The sequence below is a fragment of the Macrosteles quadrilineatus genome, unplaced genomic scaffold (assembly GCF_028750875.1).
Source record: "Macrosteles quadrilineatus isolate MER2022 unplaced genomic scaffold, UCM_ALF_1.0 Scaffold_2__2_contigs__length_208266976, whole genome shotgun sequence".
NCBI classification, from domain to species: Eukaryota; Metazoa; Arthropoda; class Insecta; order Hemiptera; family Cicadellidae; genus Macrosteles; species Macrosteles quadrilineatus.
Window position 1 is genome coordinate 206,033,166 of NW_026542595.1, and position 27,151 is coordinate 206,060,316.

The window sequence follows — 27,151 nt, forward strand, 5'->3', positions numbered from 1 at the left end:
TTCAATTGAACCTGATGCGTGACCTGTATAAATCGATTGCTCGTCACACCTTTTATTTATACGAGTATATCGTTATATAAAATTTTACAATGTAAGAATAAACATATCAAACGGTGTTGGAAAATTCCCTTTACACTTTTTGTTATAGTAAACGAGTTCTTTAACTATCGTCCAAAATGCATGAAATGTACGGTTTTCATTTAAGGAACTAAATAAAACAATACGTATGTGAATAAAATTATATTTTATAATTCGAATTCGGTTTCATGATTCAAACACCTGTTATTTCGAAGCTACGTAACAAAAAGAACGTAATTCATATGTCAAAGACGCAAACTTCTTCGTTGCGAGTTGTGACAGCTACTTGAACGAAACTTGTTCAAGAGTAAAATTCTGTTACACTCTCTGTACAATCCATAAAAAATCACCTCATTGAAATAGATTTACAGCATATAAAACTTTCTCGAATTTTACACTACTTTAAACTAGTCATAAAACCCCGATGTACAATCACACATAAATCAGAATGATCCCCTATAACACTATAAACGTAAAATCCGAGTCACCAACACTTTGGCCAAAATGTAAGAAGTGAGCTGCGGTTGAGATACTAACTGTAATCCCGAGACGTAGCAATAACGCGGGTAAGTGGCGCATAAAGGCGGGAGTTACATTCTGATTTACTAGAAACACATGCAAATCTCCGGACGAGCGCGGACATTCGCGGGAAATTTACGGCGGGAGTTTTCGAGCGGTAATTAAATATGGGCGCCAAGGCGGATGGGCTACCAGGGTCAAGACTGGGCGTGGACTTGTAAATAAATAATAGAATCGGACAATACTGGAGTCTGCGGTTATTGACGAGGCGAATATAACATTGTTGAAAGCTATGGGATTGGATGTTTATGGAGATGGGTTTATATGTGCGTCCGCGGTCTGCGCAGGTTGTGCAGGTTGCGCAGTGTTTCCCACACTAACTAACTTCAATTTTCTCGTCTTTAATTGAGTTGTTTTCAAATTGGAACACAACTCTCTATTGGTGTATTTTTGTTGTTGTTTTTTTACTTACTTAAGGAATTTTCAGCGTTCGGTAATAGATTGTCAATTAGGGTTTCAAGCAATTGTTTAAGCTAAACAACCAAGTAATCTATGTCAGTAACAAAGCACTCATCACTCATCTATGCCTAATTAATTTCAAATTCATCCTTAAATCATATTTGTCTTAAAATACTAACCTTAGTGTGTCGATGTAGTAATTTAACCCAATAAGTACCTATCTAAAAAGTAAAAACCCAAAAATGTTACCCAAATCAAATCTTAGTACCTTCAGACAATTAGCATGCAAAAACACTTATTTAAAGTTTGTATATTGTACATATTGTAGAAGATAAGTGAAATACGTTTAACTTATGTACGAGAGCCAAATGAAGTAGTAAAACATACTCACAGTTAATATAAAGTTATATAAATGATAACTAGTTGATAAATTGTAAAGTAATAAAATTACCATGCAAATCTGACTAGGAATAAAGTTATTTATCAAGTGTCGAGAAAACAGATTGTAAAACACGTTTTAATTCAATAGCTTGAAAAAGTAGTACACACCTAAGATAAGAAAATATCACCAATAAACGGGATAGTTGCTAATATTCATTATTCATGAATCATTATGACAGTTAAATTCTAGTTTTATACTTCCCACACGTGATTCGTCATTAACTTTTATCGTCTGCATGTAAAAGGTCATGGTTTAATGAAATTATAACAGTTAGCAACCAAAAAACGTTAATTTGTCCGGTGATTCGAGGCGGTTTAACGGATATTATCGATTTAGAAGGTTCGGTACGTGATTAGCTTATGATTAATACATTCAGTTGATTGCAGTGAACGGATTTTTTCTGCACTGGTTAGTAGGAAAATCGAGTGAGTACATTATGAAGGTTAAGTCATAAGACATGTATGATATGTGTAAAAATATAATAGTACGTTTAAAGAGGATTTTTTTGTTTATTCGGTATTTTGACCACACGAGTACGGAAATATGTTTAATGATTTAAACTATAAAAATTCGCCAACAATTCGATTTAGTCCCATTGAATTAAACATTACTTTGAATACAGCAGAGCCACCTACGTGCATATTACTCCAAATATACACACATAATAGAATGAGTAATTGTGCAATTGGATGATCAGTGTAGTATTGTTGCGATCAGCTGTTTATCAAGCCAATACAACTTTCTAAAAGGCCAATGATCAAACTGATAGATCGACTTATTGATTGCCCAACATAGAACCACTCAACTAAGAATTATTATGCCAATAAATAGGTTTATTAAAGCTTAAAACACAATTCCCACAAAACCCCCAAAACAAACAAAAACACCCAATTTGACAGCCACAAAACAAACATTTCAACAGGTAGTTGTGAGAACGGAATGTACGCAGCGAGGCACACGTACAGTGATACCAACCATTTCCCACCGACCACTCCAAATTACCGGGTATTTGGTAAACCGTTTCATTTCGTATGTTGGCATCACGTTTTAAGTTGATTGTAATAATTTGTCGGCCGGACTCTATACTTACCAGTCCCATTGTAAGTGGCGGCGCCGCCCCTAGCAGAACAATTTGGACCACAACTGCTCAACCCTGCCCAGCTGTTTATTGATTATGGATCCTGGTGCCTTACTCTCCGATGATTGTGGCCGTTTTATTCCCCGATTATGGGAACCGTCTATTTTATCGCCTACGATCCGATTTCGAGGAACAAGGTGTGGAGATCTCTCTAGTGTGCAAGTTGTGTCTTTGTGTTGTTACTGGGGTTTTGTTGGACAATAGAAACTTATTTACCGGGACGAGACGTTTTGTTTTGATTGCTGTGGGTGTATTTTAACTGTCGAGTTCATAAGGGTTTCATAAGTTCAAAAACAATGGGTTTCATAAATATTTTTTCAATGCATTTTTGATCGAGTCCTATTTATTTGTTATCAATTTATTTCATCTTTAGGTGAATTGTTGTTCATTGGTTCACATTTTCCATCACCAGTCGATTGACATTTACTACAGTAATGCCAATACAGGTTGTTAGTGTTGTTTACATGCATATGAGAAGTTATAGACTTTGACATTATGATCATTTGGCTGGAAGTTAACAATTGTTCTAGACACAAACTACCTGTTTGATAATCATCATAAATTTCCTTCTACTGTATCAGCCTGAAGTGAAGTTCCCCTATATTAGGTCATGTAGTTTTTTACATGAAACTCTTTAAATTTGGTGAGGATTTGTGGTTCCCCTCTTTACCCTAGTTTCACCCTCTATCCTCTACACAGTGACCCTACGATCTCCAACCTCTTTTACACTTAGTTTACATTGTTCACCCAATCCAAGCTCCAATCCCAACTTGACACGATCTCAGCAACGGCCACCCAACCTCGTAGCAATTATCGAAACTCAATCTCCCAATAACTCATTACTGTAATATAAATGGCTGTCAATACTCCCGGGGGCGGGTCCGGCGTCTTTAATCAAATTACCAAAGTAAACATCGTCACGTACCCACAGTGATCGGTTTCGATTTCGACTCCATTGTTCCTGGTCGAAATTAAACGGTCAGTCGCAACCGTCTAAATTACAGCGGTTTCGACGAATGCCACAATTACGGGCGAATGTGGTGGAGATTATTTTAAACACTTAATGCGGCCTACGTGCCTCGGTCTTTTGGATTTTACTTCTCGAATCGTGACGCCCCGACACTGCGATTAGGCGATAACAGCTTTTCATTCTCGATTAATTCGGTTTGTTTCAAATTGCCTTCGAATCGCCCCGCTCCGGTTGGAAGATTTGAATGTGATGTAAGACTTGTTAGGTCGGATTTGGATTTTTATAAATAAAGAGTACATAATAGTGGTTTATTAAAAGATTGTTTGCGTTCATAATTGACTTTTGATATCTGTCAAAGAAGAGCCATTTTGTGATACTAATTACCTTAAATAATTAAGGATTCTGTTTATGATTATTCAGTTTTAATTCTGTAATGATGTTTGTTTAGGCTGCACGGTATTACTAGAAAAGATATTACTTCGAAATGTATTATTCCAAAAAGCATAACTGCGAAAGGTGTTTCTCCGAAATTCTCTGCTCCGAAAAAGACATTTTTGTGCATTTCGTTCATGCCGTTACGTTCTACAGCCTGTAAAAACACAGGTACGTTTGTACTGCTGAGGGAGAGGCATACCGATGCTTTAAGTATTATGTAAATTATTTTACCTACAACTGTTTTTTTTTTATTATTATTATTTTTTTTAAGTAACCGTTTCAGTTCAGTTCTTAGAATTGAAAAGTTTCACATAACAGCATTGTTTACTTTCATAACAGCACGGGTAACTGACCAATGAGGTTCAAGGATTGAGAGAGAAGAAGTGAAATTGTAAAGATTCGAACTTTAACTAATCAGCTTTTCAGACAAATTTAATTGTTGAGTGGTGCAATTAGTGTTTGATACAATGTTTCGTTGCATCTCTGTCAGTGGCAATGAAAGGTTATAAACCACAACATAACCTCTATTAGAAGATATGACTAGTGATTTTTAGTAATGAAAACGCTGTTGTAGGTAAAGTAGTGTACGCAACTCGAGTAAATAGTGTCAATGACACTCGTAGAAAGTTTAAGGTACCGGTACGAGTAGTAACAAGAATATAAATAGGACCAAAACAAGTTATTATTGAAATTTTAAGATTTTAAACTTAACACCCACACAAATCAAAGATCACAGAGTTTGTCACTTGTGATTCCTCCACTAACACATATTACAGGAATGTTTTGTCGTAGAAGGACATTCTTGTGCGGCCGTCCGTCGGATGTCGAGTCTAAAAAGAAGAATCGCAACATCTGTTTAAGATTCAGAGAGATTACACTCATGTTAGGCGCGGCTGTACGTACAGAGTCTGCGTGTGGGGTCGCATCTACTCTGACGCCCTGCAGTATAATATTGTAGTCAGTAACTGGAAAGAAATTCTCGCAAAAAACTCGAAATGTAGATTATAGGAAAAATCACGATTAAAGAAATCATGAGCACCCACATCGACTTTTGGGGGGGGGGGGGGCGATTTCTTCTTCCACGGAATTAAAGAAAAGCCATAATCAATTCAATTTAAATATCTTAACAAACCATTCTAAACAACTAAATATCAGAAACAATGTGTTCAATAATCTTTGTTGTCTGCTCAGTATAAAACCTCAAAGAGCAAACAAAGTTAATATTGACTTAGTATTTTGCACCCTCTTCCCCACCATTAATGAATATGATGATGCCGTGTTACCTAAAGAAATCTACGCGTTTTACGAGAAAGGGATAAGAATTGAATAAAGCAATAATTTAAATTACCAATTATAATACATCTAGATGACTCTAAAACAGTACATGGGCATTTTTGCAACTGTCATCTATGCTGTAATATTTGAAAATTAACACTTTCAATTTCTATTTCAGCACGGATAAACGCTAAAGAAAGTGTTTTTTCAGCTTTCCCTTTATCAGCAACAAAGTAGGCGCTGAATCTTCGCAGCTTCTTGTACCGCTGGCGACTAATAAAGCCACTCGCACGATAGGATCGGTGGACAGGTCTTGTTACATATAAGCTACCATAATAGATTTGTTCGGCTCGCCATTGTTATCTCTTATCAGTCATTTGGTATTCTGATCGCGATAGTTGCGTTCGTGCCCGCCAGGCCGCGCTGATTGCGATCGCCGTGTGCGGCTCCTGCCGTCTTGATCCCGAATCGCATCGCCGCCTCTTCTTCTTATTCTCCGCCACGACCCACTTGATCGTGTCGCCGGCCACAATTTACTAATGCGCACTTACCGGTTAGTTAGGGTTATTGTCAATTTATTTTATAACGCAGCAACATATCGCACGCTTATCTGCACATTTACAATTAACCGGGCGACGAGAAGAGGTTATGCAAATCAGGAGGTGTACACGGACCCGACAAGACCGAGGCGCCGCGATACAAGAGGCCGTGGCTTCACCGTGTTGACTGTCGAGCGGTGACGAGATTTAGGTGCCACAGCATGGCAATTTTACAATGTTCCTAAATCCTATCTACTTAAGAGAGGGAATCACGAACATTAAAATCTATGTTAGGATTACCATCAATCCTCAGCTTAACTTTGTTTTAGCTTGTTCAATATTGTTCTTCTTTATCGAGAGGTTTTAGTGGGTGATGATTCCACCGGGGCAGTCCTATGACTTTGTCCTTTTAGCTAAGTCCTAGAGTATTGTTTCAGCAACTCCTACCTTTCTCGTAGCTGATCTGCCGCTCCTGCTGCCTCGCGTTGTCCGCAGCCACCTTGAGCAGACCTTGGATGTTCCTCAGGAGCGTCTCTGTGCTGGAGAGCGCCGGGTCTCCGCCCTGGGTAGGCGTCGAGGCGCCGAGGGTGGAGTAGTTGAGAGCGTGAGGAGAGACACCGCCGACGCCGGCTTCTGCAGCGTCACTTAGGTCTAGGAGTAAAACAGAAAGGGTTACAGCTGTGAGAAAATGTGCACGATAAGCTTGGTGGATGTGCCATTCTTTCAATAAATTCTGTTTACGGGTTTGTTCATTGATACTGTAAAGGTATTTGGAAAATAGTGGAGTTTTGAGAAAAGGTACGGAAATTGCAGATAAATGAAAGAGAGTGGGGGAAAAGTTGTTGGAGGAAATTGGACTTTTAGACACACATGAAATCAAATAAAGATTGGGTTTTGTACAAATAAATGTTTAAAAGCGTTTATTTCAGACAATGTTGTAAGGAGCATGTTCCTTAAGACTCCAATCAGAATGTTTAAATTAGCGTAAACCTATTTATTTTCTAATGCGATCTTCTTGGCAAATAATGATCAATATTGCACAACAATTTCTAGAACTACCGCAGGAATCAAGGGGCTTAGAAACGTGGAATTACACTCAATAAATGGACGATGCGGCGCGGCGGAAGAGGAGGAACCCATCTTCACGTGCTCGACACCAATAAACCACCGCGGGATCGTGAATTTCGCAAACTATTATTTAGCAGTTGAATGTAATCGCTCTGCAGATGATGGCTTGGAAACCGGTTCCCCAGGAAAACCACTGCTGTGTCAATTAGACGAATTCGTCTGTTGGATTTGCTAACTTGGCTTGGTGGATCTAGAAAAGTCACGATTAGAACGCCAAGACATCAGTAAATTATAGTTCTATAATCGAGACACTGGAGAGCTGTGATTTTTTAGGATGATTTAAGCTGCAGAAAGTGAAGTTGGTGAGAATTTTAAGATAGGATGTATCGATAATGTCATAACTATATTTATTCTTTGGTGACAGTCCATTTAGGCATCTACGACCAATTGATTTTGAAGCCAACCCCTATCTCATTACAAGATCCCGCGAACAATAATTTTGCCGGAATGCAGGTGCACAGTCTCATCTGTATGCAATGCAATATTTTCCGCAAGTTATTGCAGCCCATTACGGTTACCAACAGAGCTTTTACGATCGCAGCACAAACCACGCACAACCGCTTCGTCAATTAGCAAATAAATCCGCTTCTTCGTAATTGGTCGACGGTATAAATTAGTTTCTGCCAGAAAACGACCTGTTAGACCAAAGTAGCCATTCAAAAGATTGTGAGCGATTAATGAGTGCCAATTTCGGCATTTAATTAATCTGCATAATTAGTCGGATATTGTTTGTGATGCAATGGAGATGAATGAGTTGCGAGGGTTTTAATTAAATATGATTTTCTCTATACCGGTCGGACGACAAACAAACATTCCGATAGTTGGCATGTCAGTCGGAGGTATCGGCTGGCGATTCCAATCACATTACGGATATGTCGTGCCGTTAGACCATCGACGCACGCCGTTTGCAATAAGCCCATACATAACGTTGTCCCATAGTATCGGAATAATCATAAAGCACTGTGTGCGTGTCCATAGCTCACTAGAGTAATTAGAGCCGTTCCCATACTGGCATGGGAGTGATGACTGTTGGAACGCGACAACCTGGCACATGGTATCCGTTGTGGGCGGCTGAAGGAGTTGGTGTATGACGCAGGAAGGATAGGTGTATGATAGCAAAAGGTTAGACTTTTCTTCCTAAGACCCACAAGTTAAATGACTGCACACCATTTCTGAGAGAGAGTAACAGTCGAAATACTGTATTACAACCTCTATGTGTGACACAAAGATAGTACTGTATAGTAGATACGATTTGCTATGAGTAAAATCGATTGATCTTTGCAGTCTGGAATAAACAGGCGGATAGCCCCAAAAACAGACTTTGGCATAAGCACACTCTATTATTAAATTGTACTACTTTCTTTGCTACAAAGGTTTCAACTGTATCATAGTAATTTAATTTCTCCTTCAGGTACTCAAAGAGGTTTTAAACCGACCCAATTTTACAACATCAGCTGTTTTCACAATTGCATTGTTGTCTTATCCACTAAGTTTGCCCATAAGGCGCTCCTAGTTATTCCTACCTTGGTCCTTATCGTCTTCGTCGTCGACGTCACTCACGTTGTCGTCATCCTCGTCATCCTCCAGCCCCGTGTGTCCCGCCTCGCTGCCACTCTGGTCTGCCCCTGACTTGCTCAGGTTCAACACCGGACTGTGGCCGTTGGACGACCCTGGGGACAGGCGGGACAGTGAACGATCTAGGGAGAAATCAGAATCTGCTTCAATGGGGGAAATTGGTTGGTTGAAACATAAAGAATGCTTAGTTATTTTTTCAAAAACGTTCATCGTCATTTATTGGCATGGACGAAGATGTTTTGGAAAATACAAAAGTAGCAACTGTTACTTAAAGCAAAACGCCATACTCAAGCTTTCTTCAAATTTGTAATAAGTTGGTGACACCTATCTTTGATATAACAGTAAAACCCCATAATAATAATTATTTTGCAAATCGGAAAACACTGAATATGATTTTGCTTGACAAACCAAATATTTTATTATATCTATTACGGAAGTTACCTGACATAACCTATTTTTAATTTTAGTCTCACAAAACTACCTTCTTCAAATATATCATAACATTTGTAAAAAGTAGTATTGTTTGTAAAAATACTGACCATTGTGCAAACTGAGATCTCGAACTTTGTGATCCAGGGCCAGCGCTCTTTCTGCGTCCCCCCTCTCCTCTCTTAACCTGAAATAAGACGAAATGATCAGTAAAAAAATACCAAAACATAATTCTCCTACATTGTTACCACCAAAAACCGAATCCCAAGTTGTTCATCGGCTACATTAGCAATTATACTTTTCCAAATGTTGTTAGGTAAATTTTAAGGCAAAATGTGAGATTTTGATGAGTTAGTCGCAGAGTAATCTAGTGAAGGTCTCGGATTTGGTGATAGAGTGACGGGTTCAATCACCGGCGTCTCCACAAACATTCCTAGATTGTGGTCGACTCAATCTTTTATATGCTTTTGCAAAAGCGAAAGTCCGATTTAGACGTGTAGTATTGCGAGTTATAATGTTGAAATTTCAAGTTTAAAAAAAATGTACACACTTGCCGTATGTAACGATAGCCATATCTCCCGGTCGATTTCCCCCCAAATGAAACATATGGAGAATCAATAACGTTGACTGTTATAACCCTGATAAAGACAAAAGTGACAGCTTCTACTACCGTGCGTTGATAACAGCGAGTGCTTAGTGATAAGGTAAACAACATATGTTTCCTAAAAGGGGTTCACTTTGGATTATTACAGGGATCAATCGTCTTTTGAAGGACTTCTGCGAAGATAATGACGGCAATGGAAATAAATACGTATTAGGAACTGAAGATTGTTATGGCTGTCATGACTTTGCAATCAATTAAACACATTCGTGAGGTGATAAACAATAATTTCAGATGATTGACGCAATTATGGTAAGGAGAAGAATATTTAAAAGTAGTCTGTAATCTGTGTAATACTCTGTGAATATGGTATCTAAATGTCCGACGATTCACTCGTTTTCTATAGTTATTAATTTCAAGAAAGTTCATGAATTTTCAGCGAGTAATTAATCTATTAATTTTGTAGAACCTACTGGATACATCTAAATTGAATTTGTAATGGGTAAACTTGGTAAGAAAAGAAGTTGTAGTTTGTAGTATTACTAAATCAAATTTAATAGAAAAACTTCGTATTTAATATATTAATTCAAGATTTTCTCTTTGTTTACCTTTTTTAACATTTGCTCTTCGCCAATCTCAAAATTGTTATGTATTATGAAAAATCCCATAAAAGATAGTCAACGTTTTAGGACCCAGCCTCATTTTTAATTCAATTAACGCTCCTGACAAGTATATCAGTTCATCTTTCTTGCAAATCTGAACGAATTCATCCCAACCAACCACAAATATTTCTTTTATTGGATTTATCTACACCTCCATTACCATCTAAAAAGTTCTATACGTCTCTTGATTGTGCCTTGTAATTACCTAAAATCTGCAACACCAACTTCAATGCTATGTTGGCTTCCTCCAAGGATTTACAACACGACGTATCTAATTATCCAAACAGTTACAAGGGAGAATCAACAGTCTAATACATCTTGCGACTTGCCAAGTCAGAAGTTACCTCTCCGATCCATCATCAGTTCGGATATAAAACAAAGGACTGCGATTAGACCCGACAATGGGGGCTAAGTAGTTTAGGCCGGGGTCTTGGGGGAGTTTGTATCTTGCGGTAATTAATAAACAACGGTCGCAAGACTGGTCGAAATTGGGGCCGAACTTATAATGGATCGACCGGACTTTGAGGGAGGAAATTAGGTTCGGGTTCCCGCGGGATCTCGCGAGATGCAATGGAGTGTTAAGACGAAGTGAATAGGCTGGAAATACAGGAGTCAAACTTTGTTTTTAGATCAGATGCTTAAACGGAGAAGGTTCTTTACGTCTAAGACGTTTTGGTACTTACGTATTATACCGTCGACACCTAATAATTATAGCTTAACCTAACTAAGCCTAAGGGTGGTTATGTTAGGTTAGCTTAAGTTAGGTTAGGAAGATTTTGTTATTTAACCTAGTTAAAATCTTATTTGGAAGTCGATTTATCGTTGTGGTACCGAGGTGGTAGTCATCTGGTAGGACAGACAGCCATAAGAAAGTGAAGTGAATATAAATAGATCTCCGGTCCGGGCTAATAGTATTCTATCACAATCGTAAGTGTTGTCCTCCCCTAAGAAAGACATATATATCAAAGACTAATTGATCTCACGGCTGCAGATATATATTTCTTCTTGCTTTAGGTAGCGGTGACAAGTCCCCATCTTATGTTTGATATAGTGTCCTCCTTCTGAAAAGTAAAAGTAATGGGGGTTTCTGTGACTTAAAAAAGCATAATCTATTTTATTAATGAGAAAACAAAATATTGAGATGTAAAAATTATTTAAAAAGTGATATTATTAGTTTTTAGTTAAAGTTGTCGGGCCAGCTAGCAAGTGTATAGTTTAAACTGTAGCGTTCACCTTGTCCATCTGTAATAATGTACGAAATTTACAAATTCAACCAACGAACACTTAAAATTTGTTATTTCAATATCGAGACAACACAACTATAACAGATCACAACAAATAGGTCTGAAGCATATTATTTTTGACAAACAAAATGTCGAAAACCTGAACCAACCCATTAATGTCCAGACGGATAAAATTTCCGAGTACATTAAATTATCGCCCTCACTAGGTTTCAAGGCCTCACAACACCTCCAGCGAACCAGAGACTATCACAGCGAATAAATCGCGACAGAAGTAAAGTGGAATCGATTATCGAACGTACCTCGGGCTGAGTGAAAACCCGCGCGGTTAATAAAGACGAGATAGCCACGATTTCTTGTTTCTGCTGTGACGTAGCCAAACCTGGCGCTAGCAATGGTGAATTTGTATTCATAAACAGGTGGTTGAATTTGTTCTAGCAAAGTTTTGGAAATTATGTAAAAAAGGTACCTAAAAAGAATCGTACGTACGGTTATTGTATGACAAAAATATTTTGGGTTTTTAATTTAGAGGAAAAAACATGTTTCATCAACGTAATTTTGTGTAAGTCTCTACTGTAAGCGAAATGAAAAAAAAAACCTAGCGGTGAGAAATGTATGTGAAATGGTCTGTATGGATTTGTTTTCGTAATTACATGTGTATGCAAAATTACATAGCTAAGAGCGTAAGTCAAAATATGGGAAGGAATTTGCGGAGTGAAAATTCATCTTTATAAAAATGTGAATAATTATATCTCTAAATTATTTTTATAACCAATATTTGTCTAGCATTTCTAGAAATGAGGAATTCGAGCTCTATGGAAGTTAACTAATTCGAGTTTCAAATAAGCACAAAGATTTTCCCAACTGACTCCGATTCCAAACTTCCGTTTTACTTTTCCATCAAACAATAAATCCCGGCAGCCATTAAGGCAGTGTACCGCGCGCGATAATTCTCTTATTACAAGAAAGAACATTATGTCTTCGCTAAAAGCATTTCCTCATTACAGAGGATCTCTTATTTTTCCCGTAATGGCCGCCATGTTTCTAAAGACGCCGCTCGCTGACACATGCTCGCCCTAGAGTATTTGAATAATTCTAATTTCTTTCACTTTTATTGCCCGGCTTAAGATATTGTTCTTGACTCGGGCCACCTGATGCGGTAATGTTCCCCTCGCATTGAGCTCGATGTCTTTCTAATTTAATTTTGCCCCTACGCAACGACAGTTTTTACCATTGTAAACTTTTCTGAGGGTCGTTCCAAAACTTCCAGCTACAATTAGCCGCGTTTATGGTCGCGGTGTCTTGTTTCCAACGAGGGTGGTTGGAGTTAAAAATCATACTGATATTTTTTCTTCTTGCTAGAGTGTACACCATTGGTAATTTGTCTCTAGGAATCATAAACGCTTTTGTGAAAGCTATACAAACCGCTCATATATTTTTGGTATTGTTCAGGAATCGAACCCGTCACTTTCTTACCAAAACCTGATACACTATTCATTAGGTACACGCCGGTTTCTTTTTAAAATTTTTGACATTATACATTTTTACTTGCAAACCTCTCATGGCACCTCGACCCAAATCGTATTGTAATCATTTGGCTACGCACCTAGGCAATTATCCCTCGCTCACAATCCCATCGAGAGTTGTGACAGATGAATTCGACCGGTGTGACGTCACTCGATCACTACAATAAGTATAACTAGGGCGGATTACACGCAACGTGGTTCTCCGCAACACCATTACGATTGTACAAAAGAATATTATAATGTGTTATGTATAGTGTGAGTTGATATTTGCAGGTGGAAATGAGAACTTTTCTGCCATAGAATATTCTGAAATAGTAATAAGTTTAGAAATTACTTAAAAAATGACAACGGTGATGTTTGAACTAGCTAGTAACCATTTTAGTGATAGTTTGCTACAAAACCAATAAATTATGGAAGGAATCCTTTTCCTTGAAAAAAAACCCCACAAAAACACAATTGTGTGTCAGAAAACATTGCTACATTAAAATTACATATCCTACAACTTGTTAAAGGATTAGGTTGATCACAGTTTTTACAACCCAGTTACTAATTACTAATTTCCACATCCATTCAGTTCTTCCAAGAGACATAACTAGTTTGATATCCTGTATCGAATGCGATGCATCTCGGGAAATAACGTCTGTTTCATTAGAAGATAAGAACAATAACAATTTCCACCGACAGTAATATTCCACAAGTCAATTATGTTTCGAGTTTAATTTGCTTTAGAACGTCAACGGGAGATAAGATCGTAGAATTTCTTCTCGTTTGGATCCGAGGATGTGAGTGCGATGGGTCGGTAAACATTCAGTTCGATTTGTCTCCCGACTGGTAATTGGAAGCAATGAAAACCGTTGTGACTCAGACGGGCTACAAAAGTCTAAACTAAAATATCAAGATGTTGACGTTAATTTAAACTCCCACTAAACCGGGCCCGGTCGAGGCCAGTTATTAATTGCTGCTTTGAATCGTGAATCAGATCCTTAGAACTTGGAGCGACCTCCGACAATCGTCGAATGCAATCGTGGTAAATTATTGCAGAAATATTCGTAATTCTATTACTTGCAAAGTTATAAGTTGAAAAAATAAATGTTTTAAAACTGGTGATTTTATGAAGTGCAAAATATTATCTGCTTAGGTACTGATTTACGTTAGTCACGCAATTTAATCTGCAGTAGAAAGTTTTTATTTTAAGAGAGAAGAATATCTTTTCACTGTGTTGACATAGTTTTGTAATTGTTTTGAAACAATTTTTGGAATTAAAAGAACAAAATCTGTATAAATAAATTCGCTTTTAATAACGTTACAAACCGTGTGTATTGTAGTATAATACATTTTACCCCACAAAATTATTTAAAGTTTACGTTCAGAACATTGAAGGAGAAAAGTTCAGGTAAAATAATACACATTACAGATTATTGAGGTAACATCGGTAACATTATTATTACTATCAACTCTACTTTGATTCAGCAGATGTACTTAAAAAACCCCGAATCGTAACCCAAGAAGCAACTCGCGTAAAAAAAGACATTAAAAAGGGTAATCCTATAACAAATCCACCAAGGAATAAGTCTTACCCCACGTCATCCGATTCGCCTAATGGGGCACGAGATGTAAAACAAGTAATGGGATTAGACAGAGAGGTATTGTGATTTGATAATGGGGGGAGAGAGATGGAAGATGTGTCTTGGGGATAGTCTGGGGCCAATCAAGAGTTGAAACTTGACCATCGAGAAGCGGGGAGCAACATGCAAAACAATCCCGCACCCTCTTTGTTTCTGGGGTGAATTCTTGTCCGAGTTTCCAGTGGTTGAGTTGCAAACAAGATGTAAAAATTTTGTTATGATGTTTGGTAGGTAACTTTCTTCTTTTGATGACAATAAGTTGTGAGTGTTGATCATATTATGGCATGCTATCTTGAGTAAATCTCATTTTATTGTGAAATAGTATTAAGTGTATTTATTTTATTTCGATGTCAACAAGACTTAAGAATTTATTGTATAAGCATCATAGGATGTAATGATGAGTTAGTAATGATATGAACACTTTTTATCGCGGAATTTCAGTTAAACAGAGTAAATTCTATTACTCTACTAATTGCAAAAATCTTCTACTTAATACCTGGAGGAAATTGACAGTGTGTGCATTTAGTTTAAGGGATATACAGGACTTTGTAAAGAAAAGTGAAACAGGTACTGAAAACATTAAAACAACTGAAAACGTTATTTTTACAGATTGTCTACGGTTACTTCGATAGCAAATTAGTGCAAGACTATTGGGCAATCGATATCAATTCTGAAATAGGTCCAGCTGACTGCTAAGAGGCATATTACAGCGAAGTGAAAGATTTTTCCCAAGCAGTGTTTTCAACTAGTGAACTTTTACGGACATTAAAATTAACCTCCCTCCCAAATACATTAGTCCATAGACTCTTCGTCAACCCAGCTTCATATAACACTTTGACAGTGTCTCCTTAGTCTCCAAATCAATACCGCTTTACCACCACTGGCCTGTTAACAGCTCATATCTCGCTTACGTTCACAATCATCGGAAGGGTTGACATATCCTAGCAACGCTGATGAATCTTCCGTTATTTCCACTCCATTACTTCAAACCCCGTATGTCTAATTGCCCTTCTTAGGCTCTAATTGAAATTTAATTAAACTCGAAAATTATAGAAAATATCAAGACGATGTTTCCGTTTCATCTTGTCTGTCAGCGCCACTACCCCCCCCCCCCCTACCGGAAGCGGAAGGGTTATTCCCTCTAAGTACTGCCGGCTTTACTTTTCACTCTCCTTGAGATTCGAATTATTATGTTATGGTAACCCTTTCCTCTTCCCCTTGGAAGTTATTTATGCCTAAACATTCGTAATGTTGTGTGATTATTTCTATTAACTTTTTTCTGGCTGGTAATGGCTGTTGGCTTTTAAGGCTATGGTTGAAGTAGAGGAGGGAGCGATATTATATAGGTTAGTGTAGAACCACTACTACTTAATTTGCAAACTGATGGAAAAATGGAACGTCTCCGAAGCGTTGGCAAACATACGACGACACGGTTCAGCCCAGAAGCCTACTAAGCACTTGTGATTACAACAGTTGGATCTAGATTCTACATGAAGGTAGTATGTTAATGTGGCTAAGCAATAATATGTTAATTTACATAAGAGTAAAATATCGATGTTTCCAACGGCAGTAGATTTGCTTAAAAAGATTCTATACAAATATAATTATGTTTATAATTCTGTATCAGCCCGATTTTTTGTTTTAAATGTGAAAAACATTTGTTTGTCCTTGAGTTCCCGGACATCCTAGAACACCTCCAAACAGAAGACAGTTTATTTACTATGACAAGTGAAACATAATAAAACCAAAACAAGCTATTGTTCACGGAGTTGATTTAACTAAACCTAATATACATGTCAGAATAATTACAGTATCTTTTGGATAATTTCCACACACCACTGTCACAATATTCACTTAATCCTCGCTAAATCCTTACAAAACAAGTTTAAAACACAGGAGCAAACAATCAACAGCAAAGCACATAATCAAAGTTGGTGAACGGATACCGGAAACTCAGATTCCCCGGCAAACCGAATCTTGGAGCATTATCAAATATCAATCTTCGCAAGGGTTGTGGAAGGGGCAAAGTTCGCTAATTCCTCGACGTTCCCATCCGTGTTACTTATGAGTTTTCGATTCGGAACAACGCAGCAAGACAAGCTCTCAGGGGAGAGGCGCAGAGGGTAGACTCGGTGGATGATTATTAATACACACGTATCGTATTTCTGCTGCGACTCGCAATTAAAACGCGGCGCGATCTTGTGAGATTAATTGAAACAAATTGGAGGAGAAGACGCCTTTGTCGCAATTAAGAAGGTGAACTTTTGGGAATTTCGATCGGGAGTCTGGAAACAAAGGATTGTGATGCTGTAGCAATATGGTAACTGATGAAGTACAATTGTAGTGGTTGTACTGCTGATTGAAAATGTTTAAATTGATGGCAAAATGTTTGTGATTTTCTTGATTTACGAACACGATTAATCGTCTTAATCACCATCATTCATCATTGATTGAGAATATCAAATCAAGGTAGGGCTACTTCCATTTTACCTATTAGCTTAAGCTTATCCGGTTTTATCGTAATTCAATCCAAGAAATAATATTTAACCCCGTTGATTTTCTTAATGTACGTATCATATTTAACTGTGCATGTTTAAACAGAATGACGAGACTCCATAAATAACTTAACACAAAACTATTTACAAGTTTATAAAAAGTTTATAAAGCCCTAGTACACTTCATAAATTGTTCAAATGCATCAGAGATTTTGGAGGTAAATCAATTCTTCGATAACTGTAAATTTCGATCAAATGAGTTTTGGCACCCCATTCGATTCCATGTTGTGGTTCAATTCATTAGAACAATAAGATTAGGTAATAGGATGCATTGCTACCATTGTATTAGTGTCCCCTATGACATACCCCCTCCCCCACACGCACACGAGCACACTCCCCTATGTGCTCTTAAACGTCCACCCCAATAATACAAACATTCCTATCATTGCCGACTGTCTTTTATGTGAGCTAATCAATATTATATTTGCGTTATTGATTGTGGCCACGAGAGTCAAGTAAGTATTTAGTTTATAACAAGTTTTCGGTTGAATTCTCTCCCGGAGTTCAAAGTTGAATAATTTGTATAAATAATTTTTTTGTTCCAGCACATCTTTTTCACTGGCAACATGCAGGTAAGGTAAATATGCTTTTGGGAACACAAGGTTAGTTAAGGTAATGTTAATTACCCCTAAACAATAACGGTTTTAACACAACATATTTGTCATTTACAACTGCACTGAACAATGAGCCTATAACCGTCTCTAAACACTTTTACAATGTTTTGAAACAGTTGGTAAACAAGAAATAGGTCGGTGGTTGAGATAATCGCACGCGTTCTGTTATCACACAAAAGCAGGTTGTTTGACTTCCGCTCCAGCACGTATCCGGCGATGCATCTGCTGCTGTAATATCAGCTGTTATCAGTCCTGCCAAGGTCAGCTGAGGATAAGGTCCTTGCACCTTCAAGGTGCAAAGCACACGTGGGTTTATGACCGGGGGGATGGTGATTTTGGTATGTTTTGCTACTGATTCTGCTAAGGTTTAGTGATAAACAAAAAAATGTACAACTGTGTTCTATAGCTGCCTGTGTAGTAGCTGAGCGGATACAGTGCTAGTCTAGTAATCGAAGGATTGTTGTGTTCGATCCAAATAAAAGTCAAAAGCTTTTTAGTAGTGCGAGATTGGGCTCAAGAAATCGTCCTAACTAAAGAACCGACAGATATAAGTCAGTTACAAAGCTGTAATTTAATCCATAAACCACTCTACCTTCACTCATCTTTGCCTTAAAATACATCTAATGTGTGTCGAAGTCGTAAAACTGAATCCAACAAAACATTCTTATTAACTAACCTATCAACGTTGGATTTTTATTTACTGTACGAATGTATTCCATTACTCCTGTACCACATCCAACTCAAAAATGTTTCACAATTTCCATTACGACATAGTCGGAGCAGAACGCAATAATTCCCGAAAAGCAAAGAGCAAAAGCGAATAAATTCCACTTAGAAAGAAAACATTAAAACGTAATGGTTCGAAACGGCGCAAAGTCCATTTAAGTTGAAAACTGCACAAAGCAAATAGGTCTGATAAGAGGGGCAAAGAAATAATCCCTAGAGAAGGGTAAGACTACTTAATACGCAAGGCGAAATTAAATCACACACAGACGGGGAACAGCCAACAATGGCGAATGAAATTCGGAATATGCATTCGTTCATTGATATTTATAGCTTTTACCGGGTAATTTGTCAGCTTTTATTATATTCCGAGTCGTTCTTTATGAGAAGGAAGGGAAGGTCCTTTGTGTGCCAGGTTTATGTGCTTTCTTCGCTTTATCCGGTAATTCGGAGGACAATGTAGACCGGCTTCTTGCAAGGGATTGGACGGATCAAACCACTGCTTTTGCGCGGGTTTAGGAAAATCATCTGCATTTTTCACATCTGCGGATCCGCGCGTTTCAATAAGCTTGAACAGTGTCTTGTGAAGTATGCGGAAATTTAAACGGTGGTGATAATATTTACGTAAGAATTGAAATGTAAGTGTGGATTTTTAAAAGTATAATTGATTAAACTATTAAATTTAATTATTTTTTAATAAGGAATAATTTTATATATTAAAAAAGATTTTCAATTGTTTTACGTAATATCATTGAGTTTTGGATACTGAGGTAGACATCCCATCTATATGGACCAGCTGTCTCAATTTTTTGAACGTACTGTAGTTGTATGAGCCAGTCACAGTATGGCGTTAGTGTCTAAAATCCTATTTTATCCCTTATTTTTTGTTGCTGGCCAGGTTGATGAATCATAGCACTTGCTATAGCTCACCATAAGTCTTTCCCTAAGTTTGATTTGGTAAAAAAGTGTTTGGATTTGACGTAATACCATTGACTTTTGGATACTGAAGGTAATACCTAAATAAATACTATCCAATGTCTCAAATTAAACTAAAACATATTTTTAATCCCAAGGTGTGGCTAAAAAGTTGAGTAGAGTGTTGTGTATGGTCTGTGTGATGGGAACCTGTCTCCTGAACCTTCGTCTACCTAACATTGGCCTGAACCTTTAGCCATCTTCCAGGAAGACGGTAGAAGATTTTTTAAATATCGCATAATTTTTATATACAAAAGTCCTAAGCTTGCATATGAGGTTTGTTTCCTGAATAATAATGGAAAAAAAGAACGCGGTAGGGTGTGAGGGTAATACCTTAAGCTTTCGAAATTTAATTATTATATGTTTTGTATCCACAATACACATTGGTGTCCAAAATACACTCAGCACATAACACATGTCTGTTTATACAAGATACGCTATCACTATTGACTATAATCGACTGACACGAAACCGCATGCTATCCTCTCTGATATGGTATCAATTATATTGACTTCAATTAACCGAATATACCAATGGAATAACGTGATTAGGTTTACAACTCGTTCTCAGAATCGGTGTGATAAATTGGAGGCAAAATGGATTTGAGTGAAATTTGTTATCAACCAATTAAATTTAACTTACATTGTAAAAGTGTGCGTTTTTAATTGAGGAAATTAATATAGTTTTTTATCTTTAATTTGTAGTCTGTGTATTCTGTTTACTAAAAGAGAAATTACAAAAAATTAAGAACTTTTTATACATTTGATGTTTAGTACCACTGAAAATCAGTTTTTTTCACCATTTGAATTTTTTAAAGTGTAGCACTTTTAATTTGTAAAATGCAATGATGTTTTTATTTCTTGGCAATAATATTCACGTTTTAATGTAATTAATAAATCATAAGTTGTTTTAACTATGTCTGGATGGAAATCATGATTATACCACCTAGTTAATAAAGCCATGTCGTAAATCAAAATTGATGTTAGTATTTTTTTTATCGCAGGGAATGTTCAATAACTTCACTGGTTTAACTATTCGCACTATTATCATAATATTTTAACTTAAACACAATTAATCGTCAAACTGTGTCACCAAAATGCAAAAACACCGGAATTCCCGGCGAATCAAAGGAGTCGGCTATTAAAATTCCTAAAATGGAATGATACACCGCAAAAACCAGATAGTTGGCGGAATTCCGCGGAGAGCGTTTTAACTTTGAATCACTAAAACCGCCACTATTGAAATATTTTCAATTTTCACAACCGATAAAGGGGTAAAAGTGTGCCTAGTGCATGCCGACACAAACTGTGCTTTGACAATGTCTGTCTGTCTGTCTCGCTCCAGGCAGGAATTCTCGATTAATTGTCAAATCCCACCCCCGGCTTCGAACCGCCTAACCGACTGCATTTAATAACGATTTATTAATAAAATTTATCACGATGCAACGCCCGTACGCTTTTATTGCAGTTGGAGAACGACTGAAAACTGCGATCAAACGCATCATAGTTTTGACGGATATTAAAACTGTCGCCTTCCCGACAAAGCTCCTCTTCGGGCCTTTTTGATGCGATTTTGCCGAGGTTTGGTGACAGCGTATCGCGCTTTTGAATATAAGTTAAAATAGCACGTCGCAATAAATATTTATGTAGGGTAAAACACAATTGTGAATCATGGGGATTTGAAAAGATATTGTTTAAGTTTCGTTATAATCAGTTTCCACATGTTACAATCAGTTTTCCCTTGGATCATCAGTCAGTTTCCAAATGCTACAGTCTCCACACTACCAATCAATTTCCACAAGCTAAAGTCAGTTTCCAAACGCTACAATCAGATGTTATTGTTACACGTGGTGGGCGGTATCCACATCTGGCCGTATCAATCCGTCGATCACTCAAACTACAACATTTCTAACAGTTATTACTGAAAAGCACCGAAACAAACGCGGCCAGAGCCCCAATAACCTACATTACCTCGCAGCCTTTGTAATTACAGATCTGCCTGTGAGAGATAACACTGATCTTTCTGTTTATCGATTGGAGGGTTCGTACTAGGGGAGCACATGTGCTACAAAACAGTAGTGTGCGGGGCCGAGCACTGCCGACGGCATGATGTTTCATAGTTCTGTAGAGTCGTTGACTTTGGATGCAGGTGGGGTTTAGATTTGTGTTTCGTGTCCAGTTGGGTTTGAGGGTGCTGACAACAACATTTTATTTTCTCTGGACAAATTTTATAGTGTTTTTTTCTATCTGGATATAACGCCAGATGAAAAGCAAGAATGTTTAATAGAAAGAAAATTTAACCTCTAATAATGGAAATCAATAGTAAATATCAAAACGTATTCTTCATACATTGGATGGAACATACTTGAACCTGTAATCAAATGATCCATGCAGATATCGACATCTCTGTTTCCCTTTTGAGCCATTAAGTGATTCAAACCCCAAATCATTCTACTACCAACATCGACATCGGAATTCCAAAGACTCCAAACCGTCAAAGCGGTCCAATTCATTCCTCCTGACACATTTGCAAATGAAACTGGTTTGTCCAAACAAAAGTTCGCGTGAGTTAAGTCCTCTAGTAGCCATCCTGCTGGGTTCAGACTGCTCTAGATTAATTAACACTGACAGAACGAGCCGAGGACACGCGAGTATGATCCCCGCACTGTCAGAGGTTATTGCAGAGGATGCATAAACGGAATGCTCGCCAAGTAGCATGCAACGTCTGCAAGGATGCACACATCACGTCCATTTCAAACTTCCTGAGAGGCGGAACTCGAATTTGCCATGTGACGAGGGTTCAGAAAAGGGTGGAGCCCTTAAAGAGGTGGACATTTTTTCTGGCAAAGACGGTGGTATGGAGAATGTATTGAGAATTAGAACAACCAAGTGATTTAGACATCCAAATGGATCAGGCCGAATCAGACACTGAGGGTTTCAAAGGAGAGTGCCCTCTTTGCTCAGTCATTTTGTCCTGTTTATATAATGATGTCCAATACGTATTCGGGAATTATTTAGGGCAAAAACCAACATCCTAATATAAACTAACTACTCTAAATAGAGCCTGGTAGTAAATTAGGGGAAAGAATAAAGTGACTATTTCTGTTAATGGTAAACAAATGGTTAATTCCACCGTAGAATCCGCACCAACACTCAATAATTAGAATCTAATGATTTAATCCCATACAATTCCACCTTTTTTCTCAACCACCTCGTTCGTTCAAAGTCCATGGACAAAAGAGCCGTAGAATCAACAACATAAACCTTTACTTAACGATACATGAGATTTACGCCCGCGGATAATTAAATTGTTCCAAACAGATATTGTTGCTTATTTGAGCAGAAACAAACTTGGCCGGTAGACGGTCGTATTTTATAAGACAAAGCCGGAGAATCGGCGCAACTTACGGTTGTAAACAAACCAGCATTGTAATTTTTGTTGAACATTTACGGCGGGTTTGAATCCTATGACGTGTTCAATGCCGCCCTCCAAGCCACGGCCAATAGAGGTTCGTGATATAGTAAACAATGTTCTTACAGGATATCTATATTCGAGTTGTTGAAAGAAGTTACACTTAATGAAAGCTTTGATTAAAGAAAGTCAGTAGCTTTTTACCGTCGAAAACTGGAATCCGCTGTCCATGGTAGGAAAAAACAAAAAAACTTATTTTTGTATTGAAATACGCAGCATTGAGTCTCAACTCGATCCCAATGAAATGATAGTGAAGTTAGGGAGTGTTTGAGGTTACAGCACGAAACTTCAGGTCTCGAAACTCGGATTCAAATCCTGCCAATCACTAATACTTGTTAGCTATGTTGTAACATTGGAGCCCAGTGGTTCGGAAACCATCTTGAGCTGCAGTTCTACCAACCTAGTGATCGAACAAGGATATAGGAATCTCAGAGGAGAATCGTCTTCGTATAGAAATCTCCCTCAACAAAAAGCTATATGACTTAAATTTTGACACTTTCTCAATCATTTGTATGCTATTTGACGATGTAGCAACGTCAATTGGACTCACGTTACAATTATATCGTCCCAATAACAAGCAAACGACGCCATTCCCCTGCCTGATTAGGTTGTAGGGTAAACAATGCACAAGTCATTACAATAAATGACATTTTGATTTGAAAGTTACATGATAACTTTATGCTTATGATAATAACTTTATTTATGGGCATACAAGAAAACTATAAGATATTGGCATTGTTGAAATTTTCCAGTTACCTTTCCTCTCCATTAAATATCAATTTCACTCTGAAAAAGTAAATTACAATTTTGGATTAATTTATATCAAGCAAAGAAAATTTAGGTAGTAAATTTGATATTTTTTAAATGGTGTTAGTGTAAATCTGTCCTACATTAAAGGACTACATCTCCTCTTAATCTAACAGTTTTAAGCTCAACAATACTATTGTTTCCCACCCCAAGTATTCCCTCAAGACCGCGAAAGCCTCAAGTGAAATTTGAACACCATGATGGATCTGTCGCCAGTTTTGTTTTTGCTGATGGTTTTTTGATTCTCGCAAGACGATTTGTCACAAGCACTTGTGTCTGTAATATCAACTTTGCTATCGATCTATCTGATGTCTGCAGTCTTCGCGCGTTGTTACAGTTATGAGATGTCACTGTTGGGGTTAGATTAACTTTATGTCACTAGCTCTATTTTTTTTTTATTTTTTTTTCTGGTCTGTGACATCAGGATCTTGTATTTGTATCAAAATTTATATAAAAAGTTAAATACTCAGGAGGTAAAATAGTATGTGTTTGAGGCTTTTAAGTAAAACTGGAATGTATTTTAGGTACAGTCGATTTTATGCGTAAATAGTAGATGTTGACGAAATTTTATTTCAGTTAATAAGTTCCCATAGAAACCCATCGCACATGGGTACATAGGATCGTAGAATATATTGTTGAACAAATTTATATAAAAGGTGTGTGGGATGAACGAGACGACATGAGAAGCTTTAACTTTGACTGTTTCTGCAGTAAAGTCTGAATGATCGAGGGCAACTGGGACCAGATTTGCGTCATGAAAATGTTAATGTGTCCTGGTGATGGTACCGATAAACCATTTATTCAGATTACTTAGGTAAATCCAGACAAAAGATCAATACAGTCCAAAAAACATACTTGCAAAGATCTTCTAGAAACCCCCACCCAACCCCAACATAATCAGTAAATTTGCCTATTCTAGAAGAACACGTTCTTGGTAGATGAGTAGTTAGTGCTTGCATTCAAATTTAAATATCGACTCCAAGCTCCATGTGATATTGATGCTAAACAAAGATTTCATCTGTCATTTTGTCTAAAAAAATCGTTAAAAAACTGGGTTTGGACCGTTCCCAAAATCCATTGACATATAAAAACGCAAATAAAACCTATGCAGAACTCTCAGACGAGTAAACCCCCACTTGTAAGCTAGATCACAATTTCAAACCACCACATTGCAGTACTACGCTAAGCCCGTGTCACAGTGATGCCCGGCACAGATTTGTCCTCATGTGACACAGTCTCCGCACCATAAACCATCACCAGCCCAACGTAAATCACGGTAACAGCAACCTGGCTTTGGTTGTCTGTCCCGGCTTAGGCTAAGCCACCGACACGGTAGCGTCGAATCCACTGCAAGGGCCACGTGAACTGCGCTTAATGTGTTTTTTTTGTTTTGGTAGTGACGTGTATTGAAAATTTGCTACAAGTATTGCAAACGTTTCAAAAGAGGCTAAGGACATTTTTTTTTATTTTGTATGCATGACGTATGCGTGATTTTGAAGGTTCAATGGTAAAGACATCTCGTAATTGGGGCCAGATTTGATTCTTCTCATAGTAGATTACTGTATCAATTAATTTTAATTATGAAAATAAATTAGGGAAATCTCCTATACATTTTAGTAAGTTTTTTTCTAAATAATTTTAAATGAAAAATATTATGTTTACTGAGAAAACTCAGGTCACTTAGCAGTACCAATAAAATAAATTAACTTTTTTAAAAAGACAAGCTTTATAAAAACAATACGAACCCAATTTTTGGTCCCAATGTTATAAAAATCTTACTAAAATTTAATTTAAGAAAATAGTTGACAAAGGAGTGAGTAACTAAACGATACTTACCACAAGGCTAAAAAATGTATCAAAAATAAACTAAAATACAAAGAACAAACGTTTTTAGTTTGAATCATATACATTTATTTGTTTTTCTACGTTATTGAGTTCACCTACTAAATAAAAATTATGAATTAACTTTTTGTGTCTTTTTGACAAGTTTGAAAAAGGTGTCACAATCAGTTAGAGTTTATAAATGATTTTACCAAATCCAATTGCGTATAATAAAATTTAGAAATCGATTGGAAAAATCCAAGTGGAATCAGTAATAATATCAAAACTAAAAACAACAAATCTAAAAAAACTTCCATAACCCCTTCAACCCTATACGAATCACAGAAGAAAATAAATTCAACAGTTCGCACAAAGAAGCAAGAACGAGGCAAGAGTTGCAAGGGTTAGATCAAAGAGAACTTTAAAATGCATAGAGTTGGCCTCATAAAGGGGGCTATCAGCGAGCAACCGAGAGCAAGCAGAGATAGTCACAGTTGAAACCCAATATGAATTATCAACGAGAAGCAGCCGCGCAATCGTGGACGTGTAATTTAAACTTGTGTTGATGAGTTTGTCAACATTGTGGTGGAAATGATCTCTGAATCTTTTAGCAAATTTTACTTGTTTGCGGAACACTTTTAAAGTGGTCGAGGTGAGTCTTTTCATTTCTGATTCTATTTGTGGTTTGTTGGATGAGTTTTACTTACAATGGAAGTACCTAGGTTGTACGTCGACGTTGTTTACTTGTGTTTAAAATGTATTCTTATGTTTAAGCCACCTTGTAATTTTTCTCAATTTAGTCCTCTGTGTAATTTTATTCCTAAGACTTACACTTACAATCAATCGTTAGTATTTTATGGATCAGTAAAATCTGTTGTTAACGGACATATAATGGTTTTAACAACTAACCATCCCATATACTATGCTGTATACCCTCAGCAACATGGGAGTGCCTCTGAACCTGCATCTGAACTGTATTTTACCTGGTGATCAGGGGCACTCCCATTTTGCTTGGTATAAGCAATAGTACTGAATCAATTTCCGAAAAAGAATGTGTGGTGATTTTACTACACGAAAACGAGCATATATTTATGGGTGTTATCACAATATAAAAATGTAATATGTTCGTAATTACAGACTGGGGTTCAAAATGCAACTCTGTAATTTTACAATTCTGTCAAATATTGTACAGGTACTTCAATCGGATCGATAAAACTAGATGAAATCCTCGGTTCCTAATTCTTCTTCCGCAAACTTTTTACCCCCAATCCATCACCGGGTTCCGAGTGACAGAATGATTTTCCCGCCAATTTGTACAGCGGAAGTACTTAGCGGTGCTAACTGCGATCATAGCGTCGCGATGCCATGTGGGATGAGGGGGGGAGGGGGGAGGGGGGTTAATTTTGTCCTCAGTAGATCAATCACAGCGCCACGACGCCTTCATAAAACTGCTCGTTAATCATTCAACGTCCCGATGTCAGGTCCCACATCATTACGTCTTGCGTCTGCGATTGTAGCAATTGTAGCGATTGTAGCGATTGCA

General features: G+C 37.4%; 1 protein-coding gene across 9 annotated transcripts in view; it reads right to left on the bottom strand.

Moving 5' to 3' along the window:
* The window catches only part of LOC128986953 (dachshund homolog 2-like), a 191,363-nt gene that overhangs the window by 67,349 nt on the left and 96,863 nt on the right, over positions 1-27,151 (bottom strand). For 6 of the 9 annotated variants that reach the window (XM_054407583.1, XM_054407581.1, XM_054407578.1 and 3 more), the window contains 3 exons: positions 9,098-9,174; positions 8,507-8,680; positions 6,303-6,506 (listed from right to left, as the gene is read on the bottom strand). In XM_054407583.1, the coding sequence (XP_054263558.1) occupies positions 6,303-6,506; positions 8,507-8,680; positions 9,098-9,174 (455 nt within the window). The remainder of the gene's footprint in view (positions 1-6,302; positions 6,507-8,506; positions 8,681-9,097; positions 9,175-27,151) is intronic. The other 3 variants (XM_054407584.1, XM_054407580.1, XM_054407579.1) reach the window with 1 other exon arrangement.